The following is an 18357-nucleotide window of genomic DNA, read 5'->3' on the forward strand; positions in this document are numbered from 1 at the left end:
TGTATAGTTAGATATAATTAGGTCTCTGACATGCATATATTATAAATATAGAAGTGTGAATTCTAAGTGTGTATCTTTCCCATAGATTCATATACCACAGAAATGTTTAAAATACAAAAAGAGAAAAATCTTTGATTCCCCTGTCCCTCTGTCAGTCATACTCCACAGAAGTGTATTTTTCACTGTTTAATATAAATGCTTCAGTATATGTAAGAATGTTTGTGAATACAAACACCATCATTTTTGTGTGTGTCTTATTTGCCCAATGTTATATGTTATATTGCATTTACTGTTGTGTATATGAATATGTGTTATATGTATGAGTGTGGTCACATAAGTAACAGGGTGTGGATATGGAGGTCAGAGGACAGCTTTGAGGAGTCTGTTCTGTCCTTCCACCATGAGATCCTGGAATCAAATTCAGGTCATTAGGATTGCAAGGCAAGCATTTTTGCCTTACTGACCTTTAAAATCAGGTATAGCCCAGGCTGGCTTCCACTTTGAGATCCTCTTGCCTCTACCTGTTTCTCATATCCTACTGGTGTGCCACTCCACCTAGCTTTTTTGGTTTGTAACCTAGGCTGGTCTCAGACTAATTATGATTCTGAGGATGATCTTGAATTCCTAATCCTCCTGCCTCTTCCCTCCTAAATGCACCACCTCACTCAGCCCTGTTGCTTTGATAGGTATCTCTGGATGTCTTTTACCATCAACACATGCATCCCATCCACTTTGCCTCAATTCCTTACTGCTTTGAGGCTGCAGTGTGTGCTTTGAGGAGAGGGTATTGACTCCTGATGAATAGATGAGGCGTCACCAGAACATTGATTTCTTCAGGATGTTTGAGAGTTGGAGGTAGCCTTATGTACCATTTTACTGGGGATGTCAGACTGCCAGTTCAAAATTTGTGGAAATTGAACATGCCTTTAATCCCAGCACTCAGGAGGCAGAGGCAGGCAGATCTCTGAGTTTGAGGCTGGCCAGCTCTACAGAGTTAGTGCCAGGATAGACAGAGCTAAACAATGAAACCTTGTCTCGAAAAACAAACAGAAGTTGTGGAAATCTCAAGGTGCTATCTGACAGGTAGAGACACAGATCTGCACGCTCCCACTTGCATGCTTACAGTTTGTGATACTGCTATAGGGTTATGTCCCTCAAACCCTGGAGTAAGTTCTCTAAAGTGATTTCTACCTAAAGTGAGAGCAGCTGTGGAGCAGGCTCATGGCTATATGAAGTGCATTGTTGAGTATATCCCCAAGACAAGAGACTCCAGTTCTCAGGTTCCGATCACAGCCTGATGTGTGGGATGACCGGAAGACTTTCCAAGACAACTTGATGGCTCCATGGGGCTCACACCCCATTTCTCCTCCACTACTCATATGCTTCTAGTTGGCATATAGGACACATTTATCTTACAAATTTGAGTGCCTGTCCCTCTGTCACAGAGTCAGTTCAGTCAGTGTAGTGAATGGGAGGTGTGTCAGAAGCTGTTCCTACACTGGTAAGGTTATAGGAACTTAACCATTTGTGGAAAACACAGCTAGCCCTAAATTTAATTCATCCTTCACTCAACTTCCAGTTAGTTGAACCCCTTGTTGCTCTTCTCTTATCATTTGCCACAAGGAGCAGAATTTGGAGTGGAAGAAGGTAGCAGTTTGAGCAGATTGCAGTTAAAATAGCTCGATTTCATAGGCTTTGTGGAAGCACAGCCATGTGCGTGCATTGTGGGGATCCCTTCCAGGACTTTGCAAGGGGCAGAAGAAAGAGAGGAGCCCTGAAGCATTAGCTTCATCTTCTAGAATAAGCCTGCCTTTAGAAAGTCACTCGGCATGGATCTTCAGCTCCACCATGTGCTGGCACAGAAGAGAGCAGTTGTCCTGGGAAGAGTACTAATCCAGGCAGGCCTTAACAGTTTACATTCAGGTTCCTGGTGACATAGGCCTTTCTCATTATTTAAAAAGCATGAGTAGAGCTGGCAACATCACTCTGTGGGTAAAGGTGCTTGCTGCTAACCTGATGACCTGAGTTCGGTTCCCAGGACCTACTCCCACAAGTTGTCCTCTGTCTTCCCCACATGTTCCGCGCGCGTGTGTGGGTGTGTGTGTGTGTGTGTGTATGTGTGTGCGCGTGGGTGTGTGTGGGTGTGTGTGTGCATGCACACACACACAGACACACAATGAATGTAATAAAATTTAACAATTTTAAAGTATTACTAATATAATAACTTGACCAGGCAAGCAGGCCTCCCCTTCCTTTCCTTTCCTCTATTTTGATGTTGACAGTCACAGCTGCAGGTAGTGGAAACCAGACAATCTTGTCAACATCAACTTACAAATCAACTTAGAAAATTCGTAATCTGTCATCAGGTAGATCCTACATGGGAAGGGCAGCCAGATCCTCTTGATGAGCAAAAGCTGTAGCTTCCGCATTTACTCTTCAGACCTGTCAAGGTCCTTACATATGTGTCTTGCAAGGTTGCTGCCAGTCCAGTGGTTTAATTCTTCGGTTGCCTTGACATTGGAGGCTCCCAACACAACTGGCCGAATCTTTCCTTTCTTCTTGTTGGTTAGTAGGTGGCTTTACTTCACAGGGGATTCTTAGATTTCACTGTGCTGGAAAGACATTTTGGCGTTTTCTGTGCCTATTCCCATCTTCTCCCCACTCCCAAAAATGTACTCTGATAATGACAGAGTTTTAAAAAGCATCTGAGTAGCTATTTTAGGGATAGTTTAAATTACGCTATGTATAGATTTATCGTTACATGCAAATACCATGTAATAATTAAAAATAATGTTTCCCTTTATTTAGAAATACCTGTAGATACTATTAAGAAGAAAAAGTAGGCTAAAAAAATAAGATTTATAATACGTTTTCTGAGTCAGAAATTATTTGTGTATAGATTTTAACATTAAAAGATTTATGTGTTGGACTGGAGAGATGGCTCAGTGGTAAGGAGTACTAGCCACTCTTCCAGAGGATGCGGATTCAATTCCCAGCACAACTTCCACCATTTTGAACCATCCCAAGGGAATGCTGCATTGCTGGCTCTGGAGGGCTTTGGAACAGCTTGTGTCTGCTTCATTGGCCTGTATCTCAGTGGAGTGGGGCTGGATCTGGTAAAGGACTGGCGTGGATAACTATGTGAGTAGAGGCTCGGAACCAAAGACTGATTAGACACTAGGTATTAAGAGCACCCTTGCTTGGAGGGCCGTTAACATAGCCTGGGACCCACTTCTTCTCCTGGGCTCTAGATGTTGTGTCTCCCAGTATCTCTTTAGTTTTATGATTGCTGAATTTTGGGGATACAATGCTAGGATGTTACTTGGGCTTTTCAGAAGAAATTGATTCTATTCAAAGATTTAAAATATTTATTTATTTTTAAGTAAACTATCAGCCTACCTGTTGATGAAATCCAGTGACCCACTTTCCAAAAGCATGTGAATTAATGAAGATGGGCTCTTTGTCTTTAGCATGTGAAGGGTGAAGAGAAGCCAGACAGCTTCTTTTTAGGGCCTTTAAAGGGGTAGCTAACACATTGCAGAGATACTTCCTTTATTCCTTCTTCCAGAGGACCAAAAGGCCTGGAAGGGCCACACCATGCCTGGCTGGTTTCAGTGTAGCAGTGGAAGGGCCTTCACTGTTTTCGTTATGAACTTGACCTCCCATTCCAACTCCTTTACCTGTTCTGCCTACAAGTTGAAGTTAGTTGTGTTTCTGTCAGTCACACTGCTCTCTGCAGAGGAGAACCCTGTTGCTGTCTACTGTTCAATTGTATTTAAACACAGCAGGCATAGATGTCCACAGATAGGTAATAAATATATACGTACGTTTCTTTTCTTGTTAGATTTTGGCCCTGATTGCATTCATCTGCATTGAGACCATCATGGAGTGTTCCCCGTGCGAAGGCCTCTACTTTTTTGAGTTTGTAAGCTGCAGTGCATTTGTGGTGACTGGGGTCTTGCTGATTCTCTTCAGTCTCAACCTTCATATGAGGATCCCCCAGATCAACTGGAATCTGACAGTGAGTATGTGGCTTGGCTCTCCCGGAAAGGGGAATCTCCTGGCATGTTAACTCTAGCTCATTTTGGTACTTAAACATTCCCTCATAACTCAGCTGTGACATTTAAGTTTCCTTACTGGGTTGAGTAAAATTACACAAGTAAAGTGAATCCTAACTTAATGGGAAAACATCATAACAAAACTGTATTGATCCTTTCAAAGATGTTATTTGTATTTACACTTATCTGGAGGATTGGTTATGTTGCTATTTGTAGAATGTAGGAAAGAAAACAATACATTTGCATATTTTTCAGACTAGACCCAAGAGCCATTTATAAAAATATTAATTCTGGTGGGTGTAATGGTTCACACCTGTAGTCCTAGCACTTTGGAGGCAGAGACGGGAGGATCACCGCAAGTTCAAGGCCTTCATGGTATACATAAGGATCTAGACTCCCTGGGTTCTATAACAAGACCTTGTCTCAAAAAAAACAGCAAAATATTGATTCTGAGAGAATTAACAATATGAGTAAAAATGCCAGTAACTTGCAAACCCCAAGAGTGCTGTCAAATGAGGAGCCACTGAGGGCTGCGAGTCTGACTGGAAGGTCTGCAGAGGGAGTGCGTCCTCTCTCAGTGCTTTGGGTTCTAAGCTTCCTTAGCATCCTCTTGCCAATTAATTTTCTGAACTTTGTTGTTTTTATTTGTCCTTGAGAAAAACAATTTTTATATCATGGTTTCTTGCCCTTGCTTTGTAGATGAGCATGTACAAGGTCAGAGGGAGTCATTGAGGGAGGTCCTCCATAGCACAAGAGTGCCTTGCTCTCTCTACTTGTGAGGGAGCACGTAGGCATCACAGCTTTGGGAGCGTGAAGAGGGCTAGCTGTAGATCCCCTGCCCTCACTCAGGGCTGCAGGCCATACACCCTCACCCTAGTGTCTAGGGCCATGGGAAAGGCCCAGCTTGCTCTGACTCTGTTGCTGGTGCATGGTTCTTACAGGCACCTTGGGAAAAAGTGACCATGTGGGAAGAAATGGGAGCTGTCTGTGGGTGTAGTGGCACTGTTGTTGTGGTACGTCCCGGGACATGAAGCAGGGAAGGTCTTTATCAAATTGCCCCTATGTTGTCCCAATGGACAAAACACAGAAGGGGTGGGGTGAGGGTAGGGATTTTGTAAAGGAGCCACTGATTAGAAAAGTTAATGTCAGTTGTAAACTCAGCTGTTTTTGTTGTAGCCTTGAAAGTGGAGGATAATTATATGCTAGATTGTATTTTATTTTGGAAATAGGATCTTATATATTCCAGATTGGCCTCTTATTCACTGTGTGGCCAAGGATGCTCTTGAACTCCTGGTTTTCCTGCCACTACCTCTCAAGTGCTGAGATCATAGGCGAGCATCAACTTCTTGAGGTCCCCGTTGATTTGGTGGATCTAGGCGGACTGTGCCTGTGCCAGCAGTTGCCGCTGTGCTAGGTAACATGACAGCGGGTAGTCAGCTCTGGACACAGCCCATGCTCCTGCTTTGCAGCTTTCTTCGGGCCCATGCAGAGGCTCAGGAGGAGCCCTGGCTTCTGGGTTTCTGTTGCACAGGAGTGGTACTTGAAGATGGAGTGTGGCTAGGTGTGGTGGTACATGCTTTTAATCCTAGCACTTGGGAGGCAGAGACAGGCAGATCTAATGAGTTTGAGCCTGGTCTACGTAATGAATTCTAGTCCAGCCAAGGCTACATAATGAGACTATGTCTTAAAAATACGGTATTAAAAAGTGAAAAGACAGAAAAATAGAATAAAAGAAAAAGAAAAAAATCAACCTCTGGGAGTCAGGCTAGACCTGCCAGTGTTGATGATGTAGTCAAGCAGCCACTTAAAGAGATTAGGTTTTCCCTGCAGTTTCTTCTCCAGTGAAGCTCACAGAGGCTATGAGGTATAACCCAGGCTACTAAGGACCTGAGGTTAGAACAGGAATAACAGAAGTGCTAGTGAATGTGTAAAGGAGGACCCTTGCTGTCGGCCAGACACTGTGCTTGGCTCATCCACATACTCCAGAACAGCTCCAGGAGGAAGGGATTGCTGTTACCACTCTAAAACACAGAAAGACAAAACGGCTTGTCTGAAGTCCTCCATTGGTTAGGTCCCGTGGGACTGTGACTCTTAGTCACTGTGCCACCATCCTTTCCACAAGGAAGGCAGCAACTCCATCCGTGCAGCACCAGGTTAGTAACCTCGCTCACTTTGCAAAAACCTTGGTGGAAATCCTCCAAACTTTGGTGACATAGAAGCTTGAAAGTCTGTTGAGAAAGTATGTTTTCAATGTATGAATGCCGTGTTTTATATGTCATCCGGGAAAGAGAATACTGGGAGATGCCCCAGTTTCGGTACATTTGTATTCTCGGGAGGCTTGGCCTAATCTAAATGGTATGAGAACCTTTTTAAAAAGGTGACACTAAGCCATGCACACTTTTAATCCCAGCACTTGGGAGGCAGAGGCAGGTGGATCTCCTAGTTCAAGGCCAGCCTGGGCTACAGAGCAAGCTCCAAGGCAGCCAAGGATACACAGAGAGACCCTGTCTCAAAAAAATAAGATAAAATAAAAAAGATGACACTAGAAGACTGTGGGTAGCTCAGTGGTGGGCTGTTGGCTTGTATATGTAAAAGACCTGGCTTCGATGCCCAGCACTGCAAACAAATAAATTAACCCAAACTCGGAACGGTAAGCAGTGTTCCCAGTTTTGGTTGCTCTTAAGTCAGGACTTGGTAACACAAGAGTTAGTAAATGTGCTTTGTGAACCATTACTGCTCTCTTGTTCTTCCAGTGAGTAATAAACACTGAGACTGCCGCAGGTATGAGGCACAAGAGAAACGAGGAAAGTTTCTCGGGTGCTTTGCAAATGATTCTACTTTTTCCTTTTTCTTTAGGATTTGGTCAACACTGGACTCAGCACTTTCTTTTTCTTTATTGCCTCAATTGTACTGGCTGCTTTAAACCACAAAACCGGAGCGGAAATTGCTGCCGTGGTAAGCAGACTGGATTGGTTTAAATAGGCTGAGTTTACACCTCCAAGTGTTTCCTGTCCTGGCCTTGGGAGGCCCAAGAGATAAGGGGTGGTGGTCAGGTAATAGAAAGGGTTCACTCTCCACGCTCTGTTTCTGCCTTGCTGTTGATTTATAAAAAGCACATATCACTTTTGTGATGGGTGAGGGTGGGTAAGGGGCTTTAAGAACCACTGAAATGGGGCCAGCAAGATGGTTCAGCAGGTAAAAGTCACTTGCTGCCAAGCCTGATGACCTAAGTCCCATCCCCAGGTCCCACATGGGCAGAGAAGACTGACTCCTACAAATTATCCTCTTATATCTACCTATGTACCATGGTACACACACCCCCAACACACAAATTATGAATAAATAAATGTAATAAGCAATTATTTGAAAACTATGAAACTGACTGCTCTTCCAACATGATCAGGAGATCCATCAAGCTTGACTAAATAGTTAAAACTCTACTTCATTTTGCCTGATGCTGCCCAGGTCAGAGGCAGTAGTGGGGTGTGGTGGTAGAGAACAAGGGATAGGTGGCTTACTGTGGGGTTCTCATGTGAGATTCTAATCTTTCTATATCACACTTGGTCTACATTATATTTTTACTTGTGGGACCAGTGACCATGCATTGCATGCGGTAAAAAAGGTACTTTTGCGATTTAAAAATAAAAAAGTTCAAAGCCAAACGTAGTGGTGCACACTTGTAATCCCAATACTCAGGAGGCAAGATGGTTGCCCTAAATTTGACATAGAAAGTTCCAGGTCAGCCAGGGCTACGTATTGAGGCCCTCAAAATAATATAGTAATAACAATACTATTAATTAATACTTTAAAAAGATAATGGGCTAGAGGGCTGGCTTAGTGGGTAAAGTGCTTGCCATGTAGGCATGAGAGCCTGAGTTTCAGTTACCAGAACCAATGTAAAGCTGGACATGGTAACAGGTACGTTCATAATCCCAACAGTCCTAAGCAAGATGGGGAGAGGGAAATCCCCAGAAGCTCATGGAGTCAGCTAGCATTGAGAGGGCACTCCATGTCACATGACAGAGGCACAGGGCTGGAACAGCCAGTGAGGTTCTTGGACAGCCCCCTAGTGAGCCGTGGGTGGGTGTTGAGTCTGGCTGGTTAGATTCACCCTCCATGTCTTCCATGCGCAGGGCATCTAGGCAGCCAGCATGGCCCAAGGCAAGAAACCTTGTCCTAAACAAGAAAAGATTGACACCCAAGGTGGTTTTCTGACCTCCAAATGCATGACACCCCTTCCCCCCACAGAAAGGGAGGGGGGAAGATTAAATAAACCAGGCGGTGGTGGCGCACACCTTTAATCCCAGCACTCGGGAGGCAGAGGCAGGTGGATCTCTGAGTTTGAGGCCAGCCTGGTCTACAGAGTGAGATCCAGGACAGCCAGGGCTACACAGAAAAACCCTGTCTCAAAAAAACAAAAAAAAAGAAGAAGAAGAAAGAAAAGAAAAAAATAGATTTAAAAGATTCAAAAGACCTCTTAGTTGTCTTCATGCCAGCCTAGATTTTCTGTAGGTCACGTGGCTTCAGCCAGATAACAGCTACACACTGGGTAGGGCTGGGGATCTGGTATTGCTGGAAGGGGCTGCATACAGCTTGGGTCCCTATGACAACACTCAGCCTCAGCTTCCGGGCACATGCGCAAGGGTAAACTGTGACTGTGTATTTTAGATATTTGGCTTCTTGGCAACAGCAGCCTATGCAGTGAGCACATTCCTGGCCGTGCAGAAATGGAGAGTCAGCCTCCGCCAGCAGAGCACTAACGACTACATCCGAGCTCGCACTGAATCCAGAGATGTGGACAGTCGCCCTGAGATCCAGCGCCTGGACACATGAGAACCTTCTGGAGTCCTTTTCCCACTGCCCTCACAACTATTCTTCTAATCAAGTTTTCTTTCTCTCAGCACGTCAGATTTTTGTGTGATCCAGTTGAATTTTGTCCTGTTCGGTAAAAATTCACTTTGGGAAAGGGTGCCTAGAATGGCCCAGTGACTGCTCTGTGGTGGCCCGAAGAGCCCAGGTCCTCCAGCATTGGGTGCCTGTGGGAGCAGCCAACTTCAGTGGACTGCTCTAGGTCTTAACGGTCTCAGAACACACGGTCTCATCTGACTCTGAGCCACCCTGTCATGTGTATTTGTGATGAGTCAAAACTTTATGAAATGGCATTGAGAGGGCACTCCATGTCACATGACAGAGGCACAGGGCTGGAACAGCCAGTGAGGTTCTTGGACAGCCCCCTAGTGAGCCGTGGGTGGGTGTTGAGTCTGGCTGGTTAGATCCACTCTCCTTGTCTTCCGTGCCCAGGGCATCTAGGCAGCCAGCACGGCCTGGGTGAGACTTTGAGGGGCTTGGCGAATGGATGTGCTCCTCTATCCTCCTTGCCAGGTCTCTATAATACAGGGACAGGAAATTCTAGTGTCCTGTGGGACCACTGACTCAGAACAGTGACCAGTTGTCTCCTACCCTGCTGAGAAAGCACTTGATCCTGCCTCAAATGAGTCCCCTTCCTGTGGTCTGTATTCACTTCCCGGGACAGGGGCCATCACCTTTGCCTGTCCCTTGCCTCCCTTCCATACCTTGAGGCTGGATTGCAGTTTCAGCACTTTTTACCTTCTCATGTGAGAGCTGCAGAAGATACACTCCTAACACCAGCTGAGGCACTTGCCCACTTGCTGGCCTCACGGATCACATGTGTGTATGTGGAGGCTGGCAGAGTATGTGTATGTGTGTGTGTGTGTATGTGTGTGTGTGTTACAAAGTGGCACACTCCAACTCACACTTCTATTGTATGGACATGTCTAGTTCTCTGAATATCCAAGACAAGCTCTAAAGTGATTCAGAGTCAGTTTATCTAGGATTTGAAAATACTTGAATCTGCACCAGGACACATCTTTCCACAGATATACCACGAGGCACTGTTGTCATTTTGGGTGCCTGAGTGTCCTCACTATGAACACCAGTCCTGGAACATGTTAGGAATCCTAGTTACATCCGGCTTTTGGATTGGTTCTTGATAAACTGAAGATTATTTTTGTGGTGAACGAGTTGAGCTGGCCCCTATGATGCTGTAATTTTGTTGTTGTTGTTGTTGTTATTATTAGAGACTAATTATGACTTTTTGGAAAATTGTTTTAACATGTCAGGTTCTCACTCTGAACTGTTGATGTTTACAGACCTTGTTGTAGCTCTAATATTTTGTGTGTAGCCTCACCAAGGAGAAGACATGGCTGGCGGGAAGATATTGCAATAGTAGAGAGCTTCCACTATCTCCTACTGAGACTGTTCATAGCCTGAGCAGTGTCCTTTGTAGTTTATAACCCAGAAGGAGGTGGCAAGGCTGGGGAGAGGAAAGTCTGAGGAGGTGCCCCTGTGTGCCATGGCTCTGCATCATTCAGGGAAGAGCAGTGTTATATGGTTGAATAGCAAAAGGGGCTACTGTCAGATACCACTGCAGGGCTCAGGAGTCCACAGGAAATAGGATCAGGCTATATCTGATTGAGGGAGTACTAGGGACTGGCTCCCTAAACCCAACATCCAGTGTAATCCAGTTCTGCTGTCGTTTTATATTGGCAGTAGTCCAGGTCACATGTTCAAAGGAGAGCTAAGCTAATCTGGTGTAACTCCCCTCCCTGCTTCTTTTCTCCTCCAGAGGGCAGCCTGGGTCTGGCCCTTGCCCAGCTCCTGATAGAGATTTCTGTCCTTGGATGTCATGAGTCAGTCAGTACACCTTGTGTTTTACCAGCTTTGAACCTGTTGTGTGTGATGATACGGGAGAGCGGATGGCATCTGGATTTTTATCTGTTAGTTTGACATGGTTATTTTGCATTTGTTGAGTGTGTCTACACAATCAAAATCGGGCTTCTTTGCCTGCAAGAATTCCCTTTAAAATAGAGTCACAAAGACTTTGCCTGAATCAGATGAGGCCCACTTGGAAGGACCACCCTGAGCTTTATCATGTTACTGGGCCTCGGGAAAAGGACACCTTTGAAGTGAGCCAGAAGAAAGAAGCATTCAGACTGGATTGCTGCTCATTTCCCAAGTCACTCAATAAAACCATTTTATCATGTGCTGAAAGGAGGCCTTCTGAGAGTGTTGTCAGCTGAAAGAAATCATCCTGAGGCCCACTGAGACCATGAATACTGAGATAAGATAAAAGTGGTGGTGTCTTAGGGCCTGAAAGACTTTAGAGTTAGTTGCATCTTGGTGTCAGAATTATTATCTTTGTGATTATTTATATCCCAGTAACTATTTAATATCCTTTGTGCTATGAAGCGTCCCTGTGGCTTTTGTATATGTATTTCTTTGTACTATTTAACTAGCTCCCACAGAGCCAGAAGTGGCTTGTACACGTTCTAACAGCATGATGCACAGTCCCAGTCTATACAACCAGCGTGATGAGGAAAAGCCATGAAGGGAATATGGTTGCCTACAGTGAATGCAAAGACACTTGTATTTTTCCTGTCGTGCCTCTGTGCAAACAGAAGATAATATAGATTTGGGGTTTTTAAATAACCTCTGCAAATTGAAAAAAAAAGCATATTTTTGTGTTTATTAAGTCTACTACAGACCAGTGCCACTTAGGTTTTGGGCATTTTAAGTCAACCTTAGCTTTTTCCATTTCCCTAGGGAATGAACTGGCTTTCCCAGTTGGAGCAAAACTTGAAGGGAAATGCAGTTGTTGGGAACACCTGGGGTGGTCATGGAGCCATGGGGTTGAAGCCCTTCCTCGTTGGTGGTTTTGATGGATGTAAACACTGACATCCTCAGAGAAAGTGTATTTTGGCGCTGTCTGTTGACTGAGTGTCGTCCACCACTACTCTCCTCTACCCTCCCTGCCAAAGGCACAGAGGGTAAGCCCTTTTTCCTTTGAATGGAGAGACAAGGAAACATAAAGATACTTATTGGCTCCTAAAAAGGGCGAACATGGTGATGGAATGAATTCTCTTCAGAGAAGTTCCATTTAAAGTAGATAGCCATGCAGGGCAGATTGCTTTTGTCTACAAAAAAAGCAAGAATTCAGTAAGCTGCCCACACCCAGTGCCCACATCTTTCTTAGCAATATGCTAAAATACCAGAGTGGGCAGACCTGGGTACAGGGAAACCAGCAAGAACCAGCCATGGTCTTTGTGCAGCGAGCACTTGGCCTTGGGGTCTTTTTATAGGCCCCTGGCTGGAAGGCTCACACCCATGGGCCTGGTATACCTGGCTTGCACCCTGTGCTGGATACTTGAGGGGAGTTTCATAGCTCAGCTGAAAACATTTCTTCTCTTTTCAAATTTCTTCTATTTTCTTTGAAGTTTTTCTAGTGGTTCGGGCATTCTTCGATGAAATGAAGGTCTAACTCTTGTCCCTACATGTATGTGAATTCTTGCTTGCCTTGAAGGAGTCTTGGCTAGCTCTGTGCGTGACACAAATTGTACTATTTGGAGGAAACCCTTTGCCTATCTATGAGGTGGCCTGAGATTCGTCTCTGCCCATGTCACATTCCCTGTGTGTCAGTCTTAGGAGCATGGAGACTTTGTATCTAATGACCATGTAGGCGGTTCCTACTCTGCCATCTGTGTTCAGAACACACATGGTTAGTGTGCTCCTGCCTGACTGCCTTTTTCTCAAGATGTCATCTACATAGCAATAGTGACATTAAGCATGTGGCAGAAGGGATGGGGTATGCACTCCTGGTTAGAGAATTGTTGACTGTTCTCAAGCAGGGAAAAAAAAAGCTGCTTCAAGTGGGAAGTCTCCAGGTATCTTTTCGTTCCTTGTAAAGTTGCACAGTCTAGGGTTTCTCTCAATGTCTGGTTTTATCAGCACTTGCCCCCATAAGGGCCAGCTAGGCAGGGAGTTTGGTGGCAGCAGGAGGAGGCTGCAGTGGGAGCAATATAGATGGTACTTGTGTTCAGAACCCCTGCTGCCCTGGAAGCATTCCCTCAACTTCCTCCTCTTCAGAAGAGGGAGGTCTTGTGCACCCTGAATGGACTTGAGGTCAAGAGCTGGATGTTGTTGGAGACCACCATCCCTCAGTGCTGACATCTAGTCTGGGTCTGAGCAGGTGACATCTGCCTAAGGTGCATTCCAGGCAGGATGCAGACCTAACAGGTCTGTTTTCTTGGCTTTGTTAGTCCCAACTCCTTAGTCTGTTGTTTCTCTCTTCTTAGCAGACATCTTTAAAAGAAATCAGACCTGTCTGATTGAGAAAGTAATTTGAAATATTTGACCTGTCTATGTTTATTTAGCTATTATCTCTGAAAGAAAATACCATCAATGTTAGATCTAGAATTTTCTTCTAAAAGGGAATGTTCTCTTGGATTTCATAATAGTCAATATAGCATTGGATGTAAGTTCTCAGGCTTTGGGAATTTTTTTCCCTTTCTAGTTTCTCCTATTCAAAAAAACAAAACAAAAACAAAAACAAAACCTAAGAGGAAAGGAGATATGTGGGTTGTGGGGGCACAAGTCCATTGAGCTCAAAATACTAGCCTTTTGCCTAGAATCAAATTTAGATTATAGGTCCTTGAACGGTGTATTTGTGCCATTTATGTACCTTGTTGCCCTTTTTATTCTGATACTTTTAATTCAGGTGAGCCTTTGGTTAAGGGTTAATGCCACTTGGACTGTGGCGAGTTAGTGGAACTTGTTTGGTTATAGTTATGGTAAGAATGTGTCTGGAGCCCTTCAGTCAGCTTTGTTAGTGGGGTATAGGGCAGGGCCGAGAGGTTTGTTTGTTTGTCTTTCATAATTGTTTCTGAAAAGAGAGAGAGATGCTAATACCCCAGCAGGAATTACCTCGCCCCCCTCCCTTTCGATCAGAAAAGCTACCAAGGAATGGCTGAGAGAGAAGACAGTGGAGGAAGACTTGTGCTCACTCCAACCCAAGGCAGGGCCAGGCCTGACTGACCCACTTCCTTCCACTCACCTGCTCTGCTTCTCTGGTTTTTCAGAACTGTTCAGCAAGTTTCACAACTCTGTTCCCTTTTTCGTGGCAGTGAAGAGGACAACCATTCAGGGGTTAAATTGGCTGGGTCAAGGGCTAGAGAGAGCAAGAGCAGGGACATGCTGTGGCCCCGGGCTACTTGTTTCCAATTCATTCCTAACCCATTTAAAAAATTCAAATCATGATGAAATTAACCCATTTGCCTAAAATCACTGCTTTTTAATAACTTGATTTTGTTTGACATGGTTCCGTCTGGAAGAGTGTTAGGGAGTGTGGTGGTATTGTGTTCCCCAAAATATTGTGTACCCTAATAAACTTATCTGGGGTGAGAGAACAGAAAAGCTACTAGATACTTAGGCTAGAAAATGGTGGCACTCACACCTTTAATCCCAAGGAGTGATGGCAGAAACAGAAAGGTATATAAGGCGTGAGGACCAGAAACTAGAAGCATTTGGCTGGTTAAGCTTTTAGGCTTTGAGCAGCACAGTTCAGCTGAGAGGCATCCAGTCTGAGGAAACAGGATCACCTGAGGAATTGGCAAGGTGAAGTAGCTGTTTTTAAACAATACCCGTTTGCTTGTTACAAAAAGGCGTAATAAGTCCGCAGGCATCCCATCAGAAACACCCGCTCATCCTGTTACTTAAGGAATGCTTTGTAGAGCAACAGTGAATGGCTTGTCGGGTTCTGCGGCAGGCTACGGCAGGCGCGGGGCCAGTACGGTGGGCTGGGCGGGCGTCAGCGTGGCCCGGATAGCGTCAGTGTGGCCGCTGGCGTCAGAGGCAGACTGGGGGTCGCCGCGGCCCCGCCCTTTGCCAGCCCCGCGGGGGTCCCGGGCGCAGGCACCGGCAGCTCGCCCCCCGCTGCGCCCCCCCCCCCCATGTTATTGGGGTGAATGCTGGAAGATCAGAGAAGCAGAACAAGCCACAGCTACCTCACTTCGCCAGTTCCTCAGCTGATCCTGTTTCCTTAGACTGGAAGCCTCTGAGTCCTCATCCAGAATGAATCTCAGCTGAACTGCTGCTCAAAGGCCTAAAAGCTTAACCAGCCAAATGCAAACGCTTCTAGTTTCTGGTCTTCACGCCTTATATATCTTTCTGCTTCTGCCATCACTTCCTGGGATTAAAGGTGTGAGTCACCATGCCTGGCTGTTTCGATGTGGCCTTGAACTCACAGAGATCTAGAGGGATTTCTGCCTCTGGAATGCTAGGATTAAAGGTGTGAGTGCCACCATTTTCTAGCCTAAGTATCTAGTGGCTTTTCTGTTCTCTGACCCCAGATAAGTTTATTAGGGTACACAGTATTTTTGGGAACACAATACCACCACATTTCCCCTTTTTTTTTGTCTAAAATTTAAAAAGCTTATAACTAATACAAGAAAAACTACCTAATAAGTATATTACTGGAAATAGGTAAAAAGCAAGGCATCAAGGAACTGCATCCAGATGTAGTGAGTTACGTGTCTCATGCCACACAGCAAAGGCTGCAGAATCTTGTAGAAAAAAATATCTGAAACAGCTCAGCAGAAAAACTTCTCTTATAAGGATGACGACAGATACGAGCAAGCGAGTAATGTCCGGGCTCAGCTCAAATTATTTGAACAGCTTGATCAGATTGAAAAGCAGAGGAAAGATGAGCAGGAGAGGGAGATCTTGATGCGGGCAGCAAAGTCTCGGTCCAGACAAGAAGACCCAGAGCAATTAAGGTCGAAGCAGAAGGCAAAAGAGATGCAGCAGCAGGAGCTGGTACAGATGCGACAGTGAGATGCCAACCTCCAGCATGGGCGGCGATCGGGCCCAGGAAAAAAGAGGAAAGTGGACTGGGTCGGGATCGGGAGCAGAAGGCTCAGGCCCAGGCACAGCGGTCCCAGGCGGCTCCGGCGTGGGAACCCCCAGACAGTTCACACGGCAAAGAATCAGGCCGGTCAACCTCAGGGACCTCATTTTGTTTAGAAAATGAGTGTGAGACAAGCCGTTCACTGTTGCTCTACAAAGCATTCCTTAAGTAACAGGATGAGCCGGTGTTTCTGATGGGATGCCTGCGGACTTTTTTATATATTTGCAGATTATGCCTTTTTGTAACAAGCAAACGGGATATTGTTTAAAAACAGCCACCTCTGTGTGGCTTTGGAATCTGTATTGGAACTCATTCTATAGCCCAGGCTGGCCTGGAACTCAGAGAGATCCACCTGCCTCTGCCTCCCAAGTGCTGGGATTAAAGGTGTGTGCCACTACTGTCCAGCTTGGTAAGACTTCAATAATCAGAAATATAATTCATGAGTAAGGCTTGCTGGACCACAGCACTAGAGAGCTGGAAAGAAGGATGAAGAGTTTAGGCTAGCTAGGCTTCATGACATGTCCCAAAACAAAGGGCAGCAGGGGTATTTCTCTTTGAAGCTCCTCACTCAGCTCTTCTTGTTTTTCCTTAATAAATCTGTACAGTCTGCTCAAAAACAAGACAAACAAAACAATAACAATGCCTGGTGGTAGTGGCATATGCCTTTAATCCCAGCACTCAGGAGGCAGAGCCAGGCGGATCTCTGTGAGTTCGAGGCCAGCCTGGGCTACCAAGTGAGTTCCAGAAAAGGCGCAAAGCTGCACAGGGAAACCCTGTCTCGAAAAACCAAATAAATAAATGAATAATGAATAAGTAAATAAAAATAAAATAAAAATAAAAACAGCCACCTTACCTTGCCAGTTCCTCAGGTGATCCTGTTTCCTCAGACTGGATGCCTCTCAGCTGAACTGTGCTGCTCAAAGCCTAAAAGCTTAACCAGCCAAATGCATGCTTCTAGTTTCTGGTCTTCATGCCTTATATACCTTTCTGTTTCTGCCATCACTTCCTGAGATTAAAGGCGTGAGTCACCATGCCTGGCACTTTCCAATGTGGCCTTGAACTCACAGAGATCTAGAGGGATTTCTGTTTCTGGAATGCTAGGATTAAAGGTGTGAGTGCCACCATTTTCTAGCCTCTGTATCTAGTGGCTGTCTTGTTCTCTGACCCCAGATAAGTTTATTAGGGTGCACAATATTTTGGGGAACACAATACCACCCACCACAAGGGAGTGAAGCTGTCTGTGTATGTTGAAGTTTATAGGAGTTTAGGAACCCATGGCAGAAACACTAAGCTATTTATTACAGTCTGTGGTTTTTTTTTTTTTTTAAGTAGGCAATTCTGCCTTTGTATATTTTATGATAAATAATCACTTCACCTTTGGTGCCTTCCATGTGTCACATAAGCACTCTTGTCAATCATGGAATGGGGGGGTATACATTTAGTTAAAACAGATAACACTATTTTTGTAGCATGATTGTGTCCTTTCAATATTGCTTTCAACAATATTGGTCTTGAAATTTGGGCCATTTTCCTCTTAAACTTCCTATGTATTTTTCAAAGTCAAACACCCTCCAGCCACTCCCACCCCTTGCACTGTGTTCTGCTGGTTGGAGTGAGAGGCAGAGGACATTTCTAGAAAAAGTCATGTCCCTGTAATTCTATTTGACATCACTCAACTATTGGTTAGGACTGGGGGAGCTGCTGCTCACCAACAGTAAGAAGAAAGTGGTCTCATTTCTTCAAGTTCTGTCTGTGCCCCTGCCTTCCTGCTCACTGGGTCTGACAGGAAGAGCTTGCATTTGGCTCCTTGCCCTCCTACCCTAGCCAGTCTCCAACTGTTCTCTGGCTGTCTCCTAGGATACGCAAAGTGCCACTGCTTCCCAGCAGCACCTCAGCCTTGCTCTGGGACTCGGCCCATTTGGATTCCAGGTAGGGTTGTAGATGCCCCTGGTGGGTAGCCTGCATTATGGGTAGCTGGAATGCAGTAGATTCCCTGCTGTGGCGGGCCTGGATAAAGCCAGGGCACAGGGTGACCCAGCCACTCATTCTGCTTTCCTGGCCCTGCACTTTGGAGTTGTTTGGTACGGATTCTCTGGGACATTAACTTGTAACTCTTTGTCTTTGTCTTCTTGAAAAGTCAAAACATGTAATTCTGTGGGAAAAAAAAAAGTCATCAGGTGGCCGAATGACAGCTTTCTGCCAGGATGGGCCACTGACACTTCGTTTAATTAATGGCACAATGTTAATAGTTACCACATTTTGTTTCTGTAGTCTGGTAGTCTTGGCTGGCCTTTAACTTGTAGCAATCATCCTGCCCCTTTCTCCTAAATGCTGGGATACAGGAGTGTGCTGCCATGCCCAGCTAAAGTTTTTCTTTTTGGCGGTTTATAGACATGGCTGTGGGCATTCCAAGGTGAAGGCTGTTGAATGGACTGATTGTGTGGTTTGCAGTAGTGAGCTTTGCCTCCTGGCTCATCTGACATGGCTACCATGGCTAGGCTTCCCTCACTCCAGGTCTGACCCCTGTGCTTGAAATAA

General features: G+C 45.2%; 1 protein-coding gene across 1 annotated transcript in view; it reads left to right on the forward strand.

The window, feature by feature from the left end:
* Cmtm4 (CKLF like MARVEL transmembrane domain containing 4) overlaps nucleotides 1–13469 on the forward strand; it is a 43380-nt gene extending 29911 nt beyond the window's left edge. Inside the window, exons 2-4 of the mRNA XM_059264237.1 lie at nucleotides 3845–4021; nucleotides 6915–7013; nucleotides 8727–13469. Coding sequence (XP_059120220.1) covers nucleotides 3845–4021; nucleotides 6915–7013; nucleotides 8727–8891 — 441 coding nt within the window. The 3' untranslated portion in view covers nucleotides 8892–13469. The remainder of the gene's footprint in view (nucleotides 1–3844; nucleotides 4022–6914; nucleotides 7014–8726) is intronic.
* The last annotated feature ends 4888 nt before the right edge of the window (nucleotides 13470–18357 follow it).

This window comes from Peromyscus eremicus, chromosome 5 (genome assembly GCF_949786415.1).
Source record: "Peromyscus eremicus chromosome 5, PerEre_H2_v1, whole genome shotgun sequence".
Taxonomy (NCBI): domain Eukaryota; kingdom Metazoa; phylum Chordata; class Mammalia; order Rodentia; family Cricetidae; genus Peromyscus; species Peromyscus eremicus.